Raw genomic sequence first — 17,272 nt, forward strand, 5'->3', positions numbered from 1 at the left:
GTTCCCTGTCACCCTAAAGTACTCATTACATTTTGAATGCTTAGCAGGACAGGAAAATGGTCAAATTCACACACTTATCAAGAGAACATCCCTAGTGAATCTGGCAGATTCACTAAACACAAATGCTTTGTTTGAAAATTGTCTGAGTGTTGGAGTGTGCCCCTGGCTATCCGTAATTWTTWTTTTTTTTAAACAAGAAAATAGTGCTGGCTGGTTTGCTTAATATAAGGAATTTTAAATGATTTATACTTTTACTTTTGATACTTAAGTACATTTTAGCAATTACATTTACTTTAGGCACTTAAGTATATTTAAAAACAAGTACTTTTAGACTTTTACTCAAGTAGTATTTTACTGGGTGACTTTCACTTGAGTCATTTTCTATTAAAGGTATCTTAACTTTTACTCAAGTATGACAATTGGGTACTTTTTCCATCACTGCCATTCAAACAACCATGTTGAAAATACATTTCAGCCACTAAAATAGAATTGTGCAATTTGTTTAATGGCTGATTGACAATTGCAGTGTACTTACTTACGTGCTGATTGAAAGGAGACCCCTTCAGCAAGCACAGTTAATATTTTCAGCATTTCTTTCAAAAGCATGATCTTTAAACTCGGAGGACCTGAGCCCTAGGACCATGCCTCAGGATTACCTGGCATGATGACTCCTTGCTGTCCCCAGTCCACCTGGCCGTGCTGCTGCTCCAGTTTCAACTGTTCTGCCTGCGGCTATGGAACTCTGACCTGTTCACCGGACGTGCTACCTGTCCCAGACCTGCTGTTTTCAACTCTCTAGAGACAGCAGGAGCGGTAGAGATACTCTCAATGATCGGCTATTAAAAGCCAACTGACATTTACTCCTGAGGTGCTGACTTGTTGCACCCTCGACAACTACTGTGATTATTATTTGACCATGCTGGTCATTTATGAACATCTTGGCCATGTTCTGTTATAATCTCCACCCGGCACAGCCAGAAGAGGACTGGCCACCCCTCATAGCCTGGTTCCTCTCTTTCTTCCTAGGTTTTGGCCTTTCTAGGGAGTTTTTCCTAGCCACCGTGTTTCTACACCTGCATTGCTTGCTGTTTGGGGTTTTAGGCTGGGTTTCTGTACAGCACTTTGATATCAGCTGATGTAAGAAGGGCTATATAAATAAATTTGATTTGATTTTGAAACTGTTAGTATTTGAACATATCACAACCACAAACATGTGTCCAGTTACAAAGCTCTTTTTTTCTTAAAGGAAAAGTACACACAGAGATAGGCCGAACTGTCAAACATAGTATAGGCCTACAACGTTTGAAACCTATGCACTCAAATCACCATGACTCGGTCACTGATTACCATTCATAAAAACAACCTATGAGAAACTTGGTTCCATGAACAAACTTAGGAATGTTATGGTCGGATATACGTAGTGTTGTATGATAGAAAGATATGAAAAGGGGATGATTCTTACAATGGTGAAAGAGGAAAATGAGTACAAGTGTGATGCAGAGACAACATTTATAGATGCGAGTCCTATAGTACCACAAGTATGACTCGTATGCTTAAAACTGACATGCAGGTGTCTCCTAGAAAGAAACAGCTTATTTCCTTAGTCTGCAGTGTCTGTTCCTTATACAATCCACAGATCAAATGTTGCTTGTAGCCAGACATCTAAAATAACAGTACTTTTGATACATACATACAATATTGCATTGTTTAGGCCAATTCACTACTATATCTAAAAGAATTCTGACATCTCAGTTCTTCAGCATTCCTATGTAATTGAATCCCACTGTGACTCAACCATGTAAGTCCCTCAAAACAACAAGAATAGTCTCAATACCCAACACAATGGAGAAGATTGGAATTCTGATTACATTCAATACCCACAACCTCCATTCTCTTTGGGACAGAGAACCTACCCTGGCCCTGTCAATAGGTAAGGCCCATGACCTGACATCAGTGCCAAAATGAACCACCCCCCCCTCTCTCTCATTGGGTGTCAGGGGTCGTGTAGTGGCCTGGCTGATTGGCCGACCGGCCTGTCAGTAGTGTGTTGTCGGCCATGGCGACCAGCTCGTCGACAGTGTGCAGCAGGTTGTGCTTGTGCTTCCTCAGCAGCCATTGGTTGAGCCGCTGGTCCCTGAAGCCCATCTCCAGCAGCACGGCCATCATGGAGGCGTCCTGGCTGGCCGGGTCCACACGCTGCAGTGAAGGGGGTGGGGGAGCCACGTCAAAAGGTTAGTTCTGGTTTGTCATGTTAAAGTGCACAGGGGGTCATACAATAATACTGTACATACAACACTGTAAAAGACATGCATCAACCTTGGTCTTTTGAGCCAAAAACACTTTAAAATAGATAAACTTGTATCACAGTTGTATGAAATAATCACTAATCTTTATGATGTTATAACCATTTATCATAGAGCATTTCAAAAGTTAAGTCAAGTTTTTATCTCATGGCAGTGTGTGACGAGGTGACGTATTGGGCTGTATGTGGGACCTACCTGTGTGGAGCAGCTCTGTCCGGTGAAGAGAGCCTTGTAGGCGGACGCTGCCACTGACAGAACCCCCTTGACTAGTCCCTCCGTGATACCACCTTGGCCCCTATAGAACAGGAAGGATGTGGTCAGCCACTATGGGGAACAATTTGTTCCAGGGCCAGTGGTTTGGAGCTAGMAATGCTTTCACAAGACCCAAAATGCCACAAAGCGTGTGTGTCAACAAAACGTTGTGTCATTGTTATATCACCAATGACATCACGCCACGAAGGTCTTTAACTATCTCCTCTTCATTGCGGTTTTATCATTTACAGTTTTATCTTCTGATATCTACATGTAGGCAGGTAGCGTAGTGGTTAGGGGCATTGGGCCAGTAACCGAAAGGTTGCTGGTTCGAATCCCGAGGTGAAATGGGTTGACGTACCCTTGAGCAAGGCACTTAACCCTAATCTGGATGAGATCGTCTGCTAAATGACTAAAATGTAAATGTCATGTGTCAAAAATACGGTGCCTATTATTAACAATGAATGATTAGTAGGCATTGAAACGTTTCATATTCAAATATTCATTTGTTGGCAGAAACCAAGTGTTTCAACTAAGACAAATGAGGACAAACATTTTTTATGAAAATAGATGTGGATCATTTCTACAACTAAACGAGGCTATTTTTTTWWACTTTTACCATTGAAAAGCGATATTACAAGTATAAATACAGTAAAGTACAAACACTAAAATGTTTGAAGCAAAATAGCGTTTTTAAAATTTTTATGACAATTGCTAAATTCAAGAAGTTGGTCTGATGGGTGCAGTCTCATGGCATCGGCCTCCCCCTTGCTTGCGGGAACAATGGAGAAGCAATAGAGGACCAAAGAGGAAAGGCCCACCTGCCATATCATGAGGCGACCCGGACCACCTATTGAGATGTGACTTCTGTTAAGTAAATCAGATGATAAATGAGGTACTGGGGAGGCTGGAGTGGGTCTTTTAATATTGTGTAGGTGTTTCACCTTGGGCGCAGGGAGCTGCAGGGTCTGGAGTTGTACGTCTCCAAGGCACTGGCTAGGCCCGATGGTCTGGTTGAACTAGATACTGAAATATAGATGGGGGGGGGGGGACACATATTGGATGAGAGAGCTATTATAGAACAGTTGAGACGTTTTCCTGTTCCCGTCTCTTCAAAACACACGTTTCCTTTCTGGTCAGTGGCCGCAGACAGCGAAGTGAACACATCCTCAAAAGAACACGACTGAACAAACACAAGACTAGCTAGTCACATTAGTTCCATTGCATATTTTTGGACTGTGTGATCAAAGCTTCCAAAAAACACGTCGCGTCCGCTTCATGCAGTGAAAAGGCTGGATTTTGTAGACCCTTTCCCGACCGGCTGTGTGTCTGTCTTAACACCCACCATTTAAATGGACCGCTGGTTGGCATGGTTCTACTGGTCCAGACGCTTGTTGACTTGTTGGCTCTGCAACGTGGAATGCTTCAGACCTGGAAAACACACCGAAAATAATGATATACTGATCGGAGAGAGAAGGGACAGTGGGACTATAGTATAGTATGAGTCTGATAGTCCTCCTGCAGAAGATACTGAACAATTTGCACTTCACTTCAATAAAACACACTGCAAACATGTGTGATTGAACAGTAACATATCATCGGTCGTGATATCATTGTCCCCTGTAATATCTAAGCTGATAGCCTACTATTGCCTCAGAGAGCCCTCTCACCTGTGTGTGTACAGGGCCTGTGGGGGCAGGAGAGAGACCGGAGGTGGCACCACCTCAGGGGTAAGGGGGACAGCATCCAGCGTCTGGGAGGMACACAGCATCTGGTTGACACTGCTGTGGATGGCGGTCTCCGTGACTGTGGCTGCAGCCTCGCCCCTCTCTTGCCTCTCCCCCTCTGGGGTGGCTCTGTCCAGCTCCTCGGGCTCAGAGTCTGGCGCCGCCTCCTGCTCCACGGCTGCGGCAGTGACAGGCTCCAACAGGGCGGAGCTGTACGTGGAGTCGTCCAGCGGCCGACTGGTGTCGAAGCAGTCCGGCAGGACGATGACGTAGTCCTCGCAGGAGGAGGAGGACAAGGTGGAGATTTGGCTGCTCACCTCGTCCCAGTCTGCTCGCTCTTCTTCTTCTTCCTCATGTTCTTTCTCCTCTTCAATCTCAACGTAGTTCTCATCCTCATCTTCTTTATCCTCGGCTTTCTGGTCCATCACATCCTTTCTGGCTTTGTTGTCTTCCTTGTCCTCCTCCTTCATTGCATACAGCTCCATGTACACATGTGCTTCTGGCCCCAGAGGTTGAACCTCTGAGGACAAAGCATTGAGAACAAACCAACATTTTTCTGATTATGTGTCATAATCATGTCTTCTGCTGATTTACAATTGCCAATGTGTAAAAGGCTGTCTCTTATACACATCTAGATGTGTATAAGAGTGTCTTCTGCTGATTTACAATTGCCAATGTGTAAAAGGTGAGAACATTACTTGGTGCATTTTGACTTGAGTTACTAGAGTCTGTAAACAGAAGCAGACAGGCTGCAGTGAGAGCTGTTCCTTACCTGTGACAGTCTCCTTTGAAAGTGTGATCTGGGGAAGGCCTGGAGGTGAGCCTTGATCTCTCATAACCCCCATCATCAGCAAATCTGGTCCTGTCACTCTTAATGCTGTGTCAAATACTTTCCTCTCGTATCCAAAGACAGGGCCCGAGGCTACAGCTTCAAAAACAACTTTAGTTTTAAACTTCAATTTAGACTATTTAGTTATTTAGCAGACGTGCTTATACAGAGCGACTTACAGTAGTGAGTGCATACATTTTCATACTGGTCCACCGTGGGAATCGAACCCACAACCCTGGCTATACAGAGTATTGCATGACAGTCATAACAAATACCACAGATAGTGAGTGGACAGAACAACCATACTTTATCGTTCAACTGAGTCTCATATCATYTTCACTTAGTGATGATTACATGTTTTCACATTTTGTTGGGAAATTCAACCAAACAAGATGGCCGCCTCACCTTTGGGCTTGCAATAGCTGGGCTGATGTCTGCGAGGGAGCTTGTGGTCGGGAGCCTCCTCGAGGGCGAGGGAGCGGATCACCGTCTCACACACAAACTGAGTCCCGCTGATGTCTTCCTCCTCGTGGCCAGGTGGGTCAGAGTTCTCCTCGTTCACTCCTGACCACAACACCCAATACAAAGATTAGGGCCGTGCCCGATTCAGGGTCATCACTGGGACCAAAGCTTCTTTTCTCTCAACTTCTTTTACTCAAGCCGACACGTCCCCCTAGTTAACATAACGCCTCAAGTCTAGCCTACATTCATAAGCAACACAACATCTCACAATTTGATATTGTCTTCACTTATTTACTGTACAACTCAGTATGGTGAAAAGTCCACGACATTCACCTCTGCCTTACCTAGCAGGTTGTTGACCCAGTTCATCTCAGTGTTGTTTTCAATCTGGTCGGTGCCTGGGTGCTCCAGTAGAGGGCCATTGTGGGGCAGAGGGGACACACAGGGGGTCAGATCTACCAATAGAACAAAAACAAACTCATCTCGGTCATCACAAGTCTGACAAGCATTAGGTCTTGAAACTCTGAATATCAGGGGGAAAAAAATGCCCCACCCAAAAAATTGTGGTGGCATCGTATTATTTCTTACCGACTGGAGTGTTGTTCGGAACTTTCTCCAACTCTTGCACAATGTTAATATCCAGCAATTCAAAGGACAACAGATCCTAAAAAAACAATTTACAAATACAAAGCACAAATATCGTTGAGTCATTGAATAATGCATGAAGTTGCCCCGTGGTGTATGATAACGTCTACCTTTATGGCAAAGCCAACGCACTCTGCCTTGACCTAAGCCTTTCCTCACCTGTGCAGTGAGCAGGTCTACAGAGGGGAAGTGGTAGTCTCTGTGGCAGTAGTCTACAGACATGGCCAGACCACTGTCCCTGGAGCTGTTACTCGACATCCCCTCCACCTTCTCCACAACCACAGGCCTGGGCTCCACCTCCTGAAGCACAGTGTGGGAGAATGTCCGAACATGAGCAAGGCTTGGAATGATACAATGATACTAATAGTGGTGGAAATAGGCTGGATTTTGAGGTTTTATTACTGAACCTAAGTCCAGCCCTATAGAAGTGTCTGCATTAGCTACGTAAATATTATTGCTTTGTACCTGGTGTCAAATTTGCTTAGTAAATCCATCCCTGCACTAGTGTACGTACTGGGTAAAGAAATGTGAATGGGACACAGAGGTGGTTGACTTGCCAGGCATTTGTTCTGAGGACAGTTGGTGTGTGGGCTGGTGCTGGGGGCCACCACAATGCTGCACCACACGCGAGGGCCAAACTGCTCTCCGCAGTGTGCAAGGCGCCAGTGGGAGGTGTAGGTGCCCTCCATCACCGGGGCGATGAAGGCCACACTGACCACGCCCACCTGGCCCGGCTGCAGGAGGGGCACGGCCACCTCACGCTTCTCCCCCAATGCCAGTGCCAGGTTGCCCCACATGCACTGCAGCTAAAGACACACACAAAGACACAGGCATGCAAAGAAGACACATACATTTACACAAACCCAAGGAACCAGACACAAACACTTAAAACGGAGAACTTACACTGAATCCACAAAAGGCTGTAGCACTAGTCAGGTTAATAATCAGACAGGGTAAGTACTAATTACAAGTAATCAATAGTTACAATTAGGTGGGGTTAGTTCTAGTATTCGGGTTAGGGATTGAGATCGTTTTAGTATGCAGGTTAGGGACTGAGATCGTTCCTCTCGGGTGGTACCTTGGTCTCTGAGGTCCAGTTGATGATGCCTGAGTTCTTCATCTTCCAATACTTGATGAACTTGGTGCCGGGCTCTCGGCGGGTTCCGTCGGGCAGATTTTCATCCAGAAACAAGGCAGCCATAGTGGGCACCAAGGTGGTGTAGGAGACCTCGGGACCCCTAGTATTTCAAGTGTACAGAGCATTGTTGAAAACAGCCCCGGCTTCAGACCCATCCCTGTTTTTTTTATGAATCATCAAAAAAGCAGGATCCTTTTTTGCAGCTCAAAGCAATTTTTTGGTTTAGAAATATATGAAGCAGCAGCAGCAGATTCACACGTGAGGTAGTTCCATCATCCACCAGCGATAAACTCTATTACAACTATTACAAAGATGGCCTATTTCTTGGGAAAATATTTGATTTTTGCTCCATGCTGGGCCTAGAGACACCCAGCACTCTGACGCCCTCCCGGGGTGGCGCTTACTCTGGACTGGAGGCCTGGGGGTCTGGGGCAGGGCCTGGTGCTGGGGCCTGGGTAGCAGCAGGGGCCTGGGTGGCGGCCACGTTGGATCTGGCGGAGGAAGAAGCAGGGCCGCTCCATTGCAGGCCCCTCTTCTCCAGCCTCAGCTTCTTCTTAATCTCCTTCACCTCGGCCTTGAGCTGCCTCCTCTCGGCTTTGAGGCGCTGACGCTCAGCCTTGCGCACGGTCCAGTCTCCTCGCCTTGGAAACCTGGGCACAAACAAAATATAGAGAGAGGTGTGAAGGCTGAGCATCTCCTGACAATACAAGAAAGTAAGATAGGTAAAGTAATGCATAGACAACATCACAGTAAAGGCAGGCTTCTACATCCAGCGGACTAACCTTAATTCTCCTGACATCCCATGCTCAGGGATGGAGAGGGGAGTCTTGGTTCTCACCAGGTTGTGGCTGGGGTCGTGGCTGTGTCGACACAGCTCACATAAGATACAGGACGGACACACTCTGTAGAAAAACAGGACACCAAAAAGAATGCACGGGCAAGGTTACTTATATTACTAATTGAAAGTGACATATTTCATGAGGAATAAGTAAAATAAACATTTTATACTATTTCAACTTCTGAGTTACTCATTAACAACATAATAGCACTGATCTGTTATTGTTGTGATGCGGTTTACCTGCACTGATAAGCTCCATCGGTGGCTGGTCTCTTGCATTTGCTGCATTCTGGAGTGTAGCCCAATGAGGAGTAGGCGGGGGGGCCGGTGGAGGAGGAGTTCACCCTTGGGCCTTTGATATTGACTCCGCCCACTGCTCCAAGGGCCTCGAGAGGCCCACCAGGGTTGGGGGCCTTGTGGGTGCAGCACTGGCCAGAGAAGTCGCTGCACATCCTCTCCACTACCTCCTTCACCACCTCATCCTTGAACTGACAGGAGAGGGATCCCGTTAAAAAAGTTTCCTAAATAATTTTTTTTTAAAGTAGATTTTTAGGGGCGTATTCCTTTATATTTCTGAAATAGTCAAGAATATAATTTCAATATGGACTTACTTTTTCCATGTAAGATCTAAACCAAGCTGGGGGAAGCTTATCCTCTGGCTTAGTCACTTTGTTGTCCTTCACAACCACCTATGAAATCAAATGATCGACATTAAACTCATTACGATTAGTCAAAATCATACTATGAAACCAAAGTGTGTGTTCATCAAATCTTAGCTCTAGTTCTATTATTACATTGGCACATTTCATGAAGACAACGAGTATATCGCTCATGCAAAAATAAACCATCCTGACAACGCTTTTCTTACATTCAGACAACATTACATCAACATTGAAAGCCACGAGTGGTGCTCTTACAGCATCTCTCTCGGGAGTGACCTGTGTGCCTTTGTCCACAGTCTTGACCCTGGAGGGGTACGGCGGGGCTGGCCGGAGTTCCCCCTTCAGCTCCTTCACTTCTTGGGTCTTGACCGGCCCAGTGCCAGCCTGACCCTGCTTCGCCTTGTAAACGTTCATGTGCAACTGGTTCCCCTGCTTCTCTGCACTCTGGAGGAAATACATTACACCACATGCCACGTTCAGTAATTACGTACAGCATTCTACACACTGGAAGAAAAAGTTAAAATATTTTATTTTTTTTGCTATTGAAACCCATGAAAGAACATGTAAGTTTGAATACCTTCACACCCTCCTCATATTCCTCTGAAACACAATCAAAAGAGATCAGAGAATAAATTTGTGTCGGTGAAGATTATGAACTGTGAAGCTTTAATAACATTCACAATTTTAAAAAAGCCTATTAAGTTAACACTTTATTCAATACCTTGGCTATTGATGGAAACCTGGATCAAAGAAAAAKGAGATACAGAAACAGATAGTGTTACACAATATCTTCAGTTTACTGCATTCAGTATACTGAATAATAAACAATTATTAATATTGGGGCGGCAGGTAGTCTGGTTTGAATCCCGGCGCCGAGGTAATAGTGGACAAAACCTCAATTACCTCGACTAACCGGTGCCCCAGCACATTGACTCTGTACCGGTACCCCCTGTTATGGTACTTGCTTCATTTAACATTCAAACACCCACCTTTATATAGTCTCACTATTGTTAACTTACTGCTGCTCTTTAATTATTTGTTACTTTTATTTCTTATTCTTTTATAAACTGCATTGTTGGTTAGGGGCCTGTATGTAAGCATTTCACTGTAAGGTCTACCTGTTGTATTCGGCGCATGTGACTAATAAAATGCGATTTTATTTGACAAGGTGAAAAAAAATCCGTTCGCTGTGCACTTGTGCAAGGCTCTTAACCCTAATTGCTCCATCGGCGCTGTACAACGCATGGCGAACCTCGTCGTGACCCTACTCTCTGGGGGAGTTACACTTGTGTGTAAGAGGATGAATATAAGAACACCCCCCCCCCCCCTGCTAATGTATCTCTTGTGTGTTATTATTACTACTATTGTTGTACATCATAAATGTTGGCACTGCATTCGTTGAAATAATACACAGTAGTACAAAATACATTTTAACTCACCTCCTCGTTGTCCTCATCAAAATATTTCACTTGAAAATGGCTTATTCCAAATGATGCTTTTATCTGCAGATTCAATTAAAAAAGCATGATGATTGAGGATCAGCATAACAAGACAACATCACATATAATCATAATTTGTGTTGTTAGAAAGATCATTTGCAGACAAATGTAATTCGTGTGGTGTAATGTTGTGCTAGCTAGGCCTGCTAGACAAGGGGCCTCGAAGAATCCAGGCTAGCTAAACTGCKCCAGCGCTACTTACCCAGGCTTCTACCGACTCCCATTCCGACTTGTCCAAATCTGGAGCGACAAATCTCTTTACATTTCCCCTGAAATTCACTTTAATAGTAACAGGGAGCCCCATTGCTGCTTTTTGCGATTAAATATGGACAATCATGGAAGGTAATAGTGGACAAAACGAGCTTTCGCACTCGCCAATCCTCTTGTTTACATCTTCAGCTGCGTTCAGGAAAATACGATGACGCGTTCAGTGCATAGCTAATGCGCATGCGTATTCTTTTGTAGTGTTGTCGCATGTTGAATACGTCATTTTTAAGCTCACAAGTGTGGCTGACGGGAGTGGGAAAACCACACGTTTAGCCCCGAATTAAATGAATTGAGGACAATCGTACTTTTCCCCCATTTGTGGTTAAAGAAGATGAATTCTCTACTCAAGGTGGACAATGAACTCAAAACTAAGGTAAAACGTGATTTATCAACGCCACATGTCACGAGACATCATGGGGGAAAGTTGCTAGCTAGCTAATGTAATGCTAACGTGACCTAGCTTGCAATTATATGAATCAGAATGAGGCCAATTGTTTAAGGTAATTTGCTTTATCTTATGGCGCCCGTCATAACGGACAAGGCAAACTGTCTAACAACATGGTGCACCTCCCTGAACAAAAGGGTTGCTGTGCCACATATTTCGGTGCGAGTTAACGGTGTCGAGATACCGGTAACTCAATTCGGCACAATTATTTTAGGCCTAGTCAGTAGAGTAAGCTTACTCTACTGCTTACAGTAGAGTAAGCATGTTGAAATGACGTTGATGAACTGATGACTGGTATCATATGGCAGACAGTAGTCTAGTCTACTCACTTGTTGTATTTAAACAGACTTGCTGATTTTTTAAAAATTGTTTGCCTGTGATATGACAGTTTGGTTGYTATTTGTTCAGGTCGATGCTTTCAGAGAACGAATTACTGGGGAGGTGAGTTTCCTTTTAGTGTTTTATTCATTGAGGGACAAAAGCCAATATTGTAGCTAACTACCTGTATCTAGATCTGAATGTCATTTTCCAACTCAACTCTTTTGTTTCACAGGCGGAGGAGTTAGTTGCACGTTTTTTCCCAAATAAGTTATTGGAACTCGACCATTTCCTCAAGGTAAACTTATTTATGTCATCAACATGAAATGATTAGTCAAATGTCCTCTGACTTCCCTTTATAGTGTGTGTATGTGTTGTTGGTCATCCTTTGCAGGATCCTGGCTTAAACATCTGTGAACTGAAGGAAATACACTCAGAAATCAACTTGACTGTGCCAGACCCCATTATACTCTCAAACCTCCACGATGGACTTGAAGCGGTGAGACTTGGAATGGAATTTAACACCCTGTAATTACCAAATGCCATCTGTGATTGCATGTGTTCATTGTAAACAACTTGATATCCTCTTCAAAGCAAAATGCCAAAAAGAGGAAGATGGAAGATGGCTCTGGGGAGGACAAGGGTGAGTAATTCACACACATTTTTACCACATGTGAGTTTTCTGGTGTTTAGTTTTTTTTACCACAAGCCTAGTGTATGGGTGCCTGGCTTTGTTTGAAAGTGGGGGTGTAAAAGCTTTGGTATAATGGCTGCTCCCGAGTGGCCCAGCGGTCTAAAACACTGCATCTCAGTGCTAGAGGTGGCACTACAGACCCTGGTTCAATCCCGGGGATTGTTTCCTGACGTCCACGATCATCTTCTTTGTTTTGTTTTCATTGAGTGAGAGGTTGTTTTCTTCACCTCCTCCCTGTAGGCTCGTCATTGTTGGTAATCAGGCATACTGTTGTGTAATCTGCAAACTTGATGATTGAGTTGGAGGCGTGCGTGGGAACAGGAGGTGGCTGAGCACGCACCATTGTGGGGCCCCTGTGTTGAGGATCAGCGAAGTGGAGGTGTTTCCTACCTTCACCATCTGGGGGCGGACGGTCAGGAAGTCCAGGACTGGGTTCAGACCCAGGGTCCCAAACTTAATGATGAGAATGGAGGGTACTATGTGGTTGAACGCTGAGCTGTAGTCAATGAACAGCGTTCTTACATAGGTATTCCTCTTGTCCAGGTGGGATTAGGGCAGTGTGATGGCGTCTGCATCGTCTGTGGATCTATTGGGGCAGTAAGCAAATTTGAAGTGGGTCTAGGGTGTCAGCTAAGGTAGAGGTGATATGATCCTTGACTAGTCTCTCAAAGCACTTTATAATGACAGAAGTGAGTGCTATGGGGCGATAGGCTGTTTGTAACTGAACAAAATGACTATGTGAATGCAGTCATACACACAGGTGTCTTAAGAAAATAATGCGAACTAAATGCTGAAAAGTAGTACCCTAGTTTTTCATGCAAACTAAGATACTAAATAGCAGTTTGTCTTAGATTACCGACACAACTGCGAATATGAACGAACACAATGCCGGCATACATTAAAAACAGTTTCAATACGTGCAGATCCATTTAAAACCATGAAAGCCTACATTATATTGCTATGGTTATCTATTTCTATGATGAAACATACCAATATGTAGCTATACCCAGGAGAGTCATTTGGTTTCTTGCATTGGAATGATATTGATTTCTGCTTATATCACAACAAAACATAAAACTTAAAATGCAGAGACCATTGAGTGCTTTTGACCAAGAAGTGGCAGGATGGTGCGAAATCTGTTTTGCTCTATCAGCACCTTGGACAGCGCGCTACACACTAAGCAAGGCTGTTTTGGCAATGAAAATATAGGCCAGCTAAAGAAGCCATTTTGCCATTGCATAGCCTAGGTGTTTKCTGAAAATGAAGCCACTGGCTATACTACCAAGATTTTGATGTAAAACCAACCAATTAAACTGAACAACATAAACGCATCATGCAACAATTTCAATGATTTTACTGAGTTACAGTTCATATAAGGAAATCGGGTCAATTGAAGTAAATTCATTAATCCCTAATATATGGATTTCACATGACTGGACAGGGGCACAACCATGGTTGGGCCTCGGGAGACATAGCCCCCCCCCCCCCCCACAAGGGCTGTATTACAGACAGAAATACTCCTCAGTTTCATCAGCTGTCCGGATGGCTGGTCTGACAATCCCGCAGGGGAAGAAGTCGGATGTGGAGGTCCTGGGCTGGTGTAGTTACACAGGGTCTGCGATTGTGAGGCCGGTTGGACGTACTGACTAAAACAACATGAGGCGGCTTATGGTAGAGAAATGAACATTCACTTCTCTGGCAACAGCTCTGGTGGAGATTCCTGTAGTCAGCATGCCAACTGCATGCTCCCTCAACTTGAGACATCTGTGGCATTGTGTTGTGACAAAACGGTCACAGCACAAGATGCACTTGTGTAATGATCATGCTGTTTAATCAGCTTCTTGATACAATGAGAAATGCTCACCAACAGGGACGTAAACACATTTGTGCACAACATTTGAGAAATAAGCTTTTTGTGCGTTTGAAACATTTCAGGGAATTTTTTTAAACTTCAGCTAATGAAACATGGGACCAACACTTTACATGTTGCGTTTTATATTTTAGTTCAGCATACGTTTGTTTCTTACCTTTTCAGAAGAGTTGCAGTCTTGATGCTCTGTTGAACTTCCTGAGTAATTGATCATTTCATTCTTCCCGAAATCGTCTTGTAAGATCCCCCTCAAATGCCAGTTGGATTAGTTGAGCTTTCGTTGGATGTAGCATGCTTCTTCTGTGCTGACTGAACACATTTGTCAGTGGAAAATAAGTTGTTGCCAGCTGCCTATTATTTAACAAGTGTTGACACCTCAGTTCCCAGTGCACGCCAAACTAGTTTTTCTTTCCACAGTGCAGTGCATTTCAAATGCTCCCTGTTTGATGCGTGGCTAGTGAATCCTTTGGTTCCATCAATAGCACGCTTCCAGTTAGAATACCCGCCGTGGACCCAATACAGAACTTTTGACATGGGAACCAAAATGACATCTGCAGAAACCCAGTATTCCTTCCTCTCTGTTCCTATGAACCGGTTGCTATTAAATGGACGTTTTTCAACAGAAAACCTGCGGCTAGGTTAAGATTCTAACCTGGTCCGCCTCCTCTGTTCCAAGATTTGTCAGGAACAGTCAGAAGTGGAAGGGGCTGTGGAGCCATTATCCCGGCGGCGGTTGTTGAAGGGTGCGTCGGCTCTTCACACGGAACTAGTCGAAGCTCGGCAGCAGCATCTTCTGCAGGGCTTGCCGGTGGCCTCGGTGGTTTGACTTCTGATATCCACTGTGGCTGGTTAGAGCTAAATAAGCTAATAGCACTAATGACTTTTTACAGCTAGTAAATAAGCTAACTGAACTCCAGTGGTGGGGCGTGAAGCAGCTTAAACTGTAAACTTGACCCTGTCCTTAAATCGTGCAGTTCTCTACTAAGGTGCAACCTTTTGTGGGCTGGTGGAAGGCCACTCAGTCCTACTGCGCTCCAGCGAAGTCAGACATGCCTGTGCTCGTCATGGTTCTAACAGGCAAAGTGAAACCCTACAATCAATTTGCTTGTGGTGAATGCAGCTAAAATGATGTGTAACAATACCATTGGACCAACACCGTCGGATATGAAACAACGATACAAATGTAAGAGCACAACAAAATGGATAAAGAATTGTATTATTGCAGGTGCCTTTTCATTTTAAGCATCAGTGGTACAAACTAGTGCTTTCTAACTGCACTGAACCAACACAGTGTGCGTGGGAGTGAAGCAAAACGTTAGAGTGGTCAAAACCATTCATCTTGAGGCGATGGGGGGTGGGTGCAAAATGTAATCTGTTTTATTATTATGCCATATCTATTTTAATACCTAGCTCAAAACATGACTAATTATTGAAAATGATAGATTACCCAATGTATCATGATATTTTTCTAGTAAAGTGGGGATGCAGCTGCTCCGTTTGCTCCAATGTTCAAGTCCAGTGGTAAAACCTCTCTTGTTCATCTTCTCTTCCCCTTCTACAGTGGCTGGCACCAAGGTTTTTGTCATGCCCGGTGGGATGATGAAGAGCAATGCCAAGCTGGTGGACCTGATCGAGAAGGTCAAGCCAGAGATCAGGACACTGATAGAGAAATGTAACACGGTGCGTAGCTTTATCCCACACCGTTTCTTCCTTAATCTATTTTGGGCGGGTGCTCGTGTCACTCATTGCTTTTCACCCATGATCGAATATTCAGTCTTTCTTGTTCTTCAGGTCAAAATGTGGGTTCAGTTGCTTATCCCGAGAATAGAAGATGGCAACAACTTTGGAGTTTCAATTCAGGTGCCGTGTTTACTTTAAATGTATTAAAAGGTCAAAGGTTATTGCTGTCTGTACCGAAGGTCTCATTGAAGTGTATAGCTACATTGAACCATTACTCAATTGCTTATTTGGCCTCTGCAGGAGGAGACAGTTGCTGAACTCCGAACAGTGGAGGGAGAGGCAGCATCTTACCTCGACCAGATATCCAGGTACTAACCTCAACCCAGTCTTTACTTTGTTTACACTGAGCACTCTCACTGTAGTAGACTGTGTGATCATCTTATTTCCTATCTGCCCATAGATACTACATCACAAGAGCAAAGCTGGTGTCCAAAATAGCAAAATACCCACATGTGGTAAGTGTGATTTGCAAACTGCAGGTCTGGTTGGCAAGCTTCTTCCAGGCAGAAACCTATCTACACCGTGTGTGCATTTACTGAGGGCAAAACGATGGTATGGACATTTGGATATCGTTCCAACCCTAGTATGCATATTTTACCTGCACCTACATCACTATTTACCTTATGTCACTCTGTCGCTAAACAGGAGGACTACCGGCGCACAGTGACGGAGATTGATGAGAAAGAATACATCAGCCTCAAGATCATAGTTTCAGAGCTGAGAAATCAATACGTGAGTCAAATGTCCTGTTATACACAGGAATAGTTTTCCTCGCCATCCATTTCTGCCCGCAAGTTAACACGTTGCGTTCTAATCCTGAACTCTGCTCTGCTACAGGTAACGTTACACGACATGATCTTGAAGAACATTGACAAGATAAAGAAGCCTAGGAGCAGTAACGCTGAGGCGTTGTACTAAGACTGACCCAACCACCCTTCCCCTGCCATGTTGTCAAGTTTTACGGTACCCCCGAGCCTGGGTTTGGGTCGTCTGACAGACTAGAGCTAGACCATCACATCCAGATCAGTACAATCCAGACACCATAGCCCCAGTAGAGACAACCACACGCGTATTTTCGTTTTTGATTTGTAAAATATCGTCATTGTTTTAAAACCCTTTCCAGAATACGTTATGAGATTGCTCGACGAACAGAGAGGTCTAGAAAAAGAAGTGCTATGTATTTTTAAAAATGTAATTAAAAAACATTTTGTCCATGCATCTCCCACTGTCTTTTGTTGAACTTATTTAGACCCAGCTCTGTTTTGGATTTGTCCAAGATAGCGTTGACCATTTTGTTATCTGTCTACTGTTTTATGGAATGTGTTCTATGGCTGCTATAGGAGACAAGTCCCATGTAGGTCACTGAAGAAGTGCTTTTAGCAGCTGTGTGTTCAATTACCCTGGTGGTAATGGCTGACTGACTTTCTGCTGGATATTATGGACTCATAGCAGAACAATTATTTCAGAATATAAGATTGTTTTGATTTTTGTATTTCTTAAAATGTATTTAAAGACATGCTCTGGAACTTTGGCAACTACTAAGCTGTGCTGCACCATTTTCCCCACATGGGCCAGCCACCTAG

The 17,272-nt window shown here is 44.1% G+C and overlaps 2 protein-coding genes across 3 annotated transcripts; one reads left to right on the forward strand and one right to left on the reverse strand.

Moving 5' to 3' along the window:
- Positions 1-1,490: 1,490 nt before the first annotated feature.
- Positions 1,491-10,758, reverse strand: LOC111967686 (next to BRCA1 gene 1 protein). Of its 2 annotated transcripts, none has more exons than XM_023992925.2 (21): positions 10,558-10,758; positions 10,296-10,358; positions 9,578-9,596; positions 9,434-9,456; positions 9,133-9,300; positions 8,806-8,883; positions 8,435-8,682; positions 8,139-8,258; positions 7,761-8,006; positions 7,297-7,456; positions 6,776-7,024; positions 6,378-6,518; positions 6,162-6,237; positions 5,918-6,028; positions 5,517-5,675; positions 5,055-5,210; positions 4,226-4,802; positions 3,901-3,986; positions 3,500-3,581; positions 2,499-2,598; positions 1,491-2,196 (listed from the first exon to the last, which is right to left on the reverse strand). In XM_023992925.2, exons 1-21 carry the CDS (start codon positions 10,657-10,659, stop codon positions 1,984-1,986), a joined length of 3,177 nt encoding a protein of 1,058 aa, XP_023848693.1. In that variant the 5' UTR covers positions 10,660-10,758; the 3' UTR covers positions 1,491-1,983. The 2 variants fall into 2 exon arrangements, with proteins under 2 accessions (XP_023848693.1, XP_023848692.1); XM_023992924.2 differs by having other exon boundaries at positions 9,112-9,300.
- Positions 10,759-10,816: 58 nt separating this feature from the next.
- On the forward strand, positions 10,817-16,905 carry psme3 (proteasome activator subunit 3). The gene is made up of 11 exons (XM_023992926.2): positions 10,817-10,995; positions 11,476-11,508; positions 11,621-11,683; positions 11,780-11,884; positions 11,980-12,028; positions 15,511-15,629; positions 15,741-15,809; positions 15,930-15,997; positions 16,090-16,144; positions 16,335-16,421; positions 16,527-16,905. Exons 1-11 carry the CDS (start codon positions 10,954-10,956, stop codon positions 16,605-16,607), a joined length of 771 nt encoding a protein of 256 aa, XP_023848694.1. The 5' UTR covers positions 10,817-10,953; the 3' UTR covers positions 16,608-16,905.
- The last annotated feature ends 367 nt before the right edge of the window (positions 16,906-17,272 follow it).

The sequence above is a fragment of the Salvelinus sp. IW2-2015 genome, linkage group LG8 (genome assembly GCF_002910315.2).
Source record: "Salvelinus sp. IW2-2015 linkage group LG8, ASM291031v2, whole genome shotgun sequence".
NCBI lineage: Eukaryota > Metazoa > Chordata > Actinopteri > Salmoniformes > Salmonidae > Salvelinus > Salvelinus sp. IW2-2015.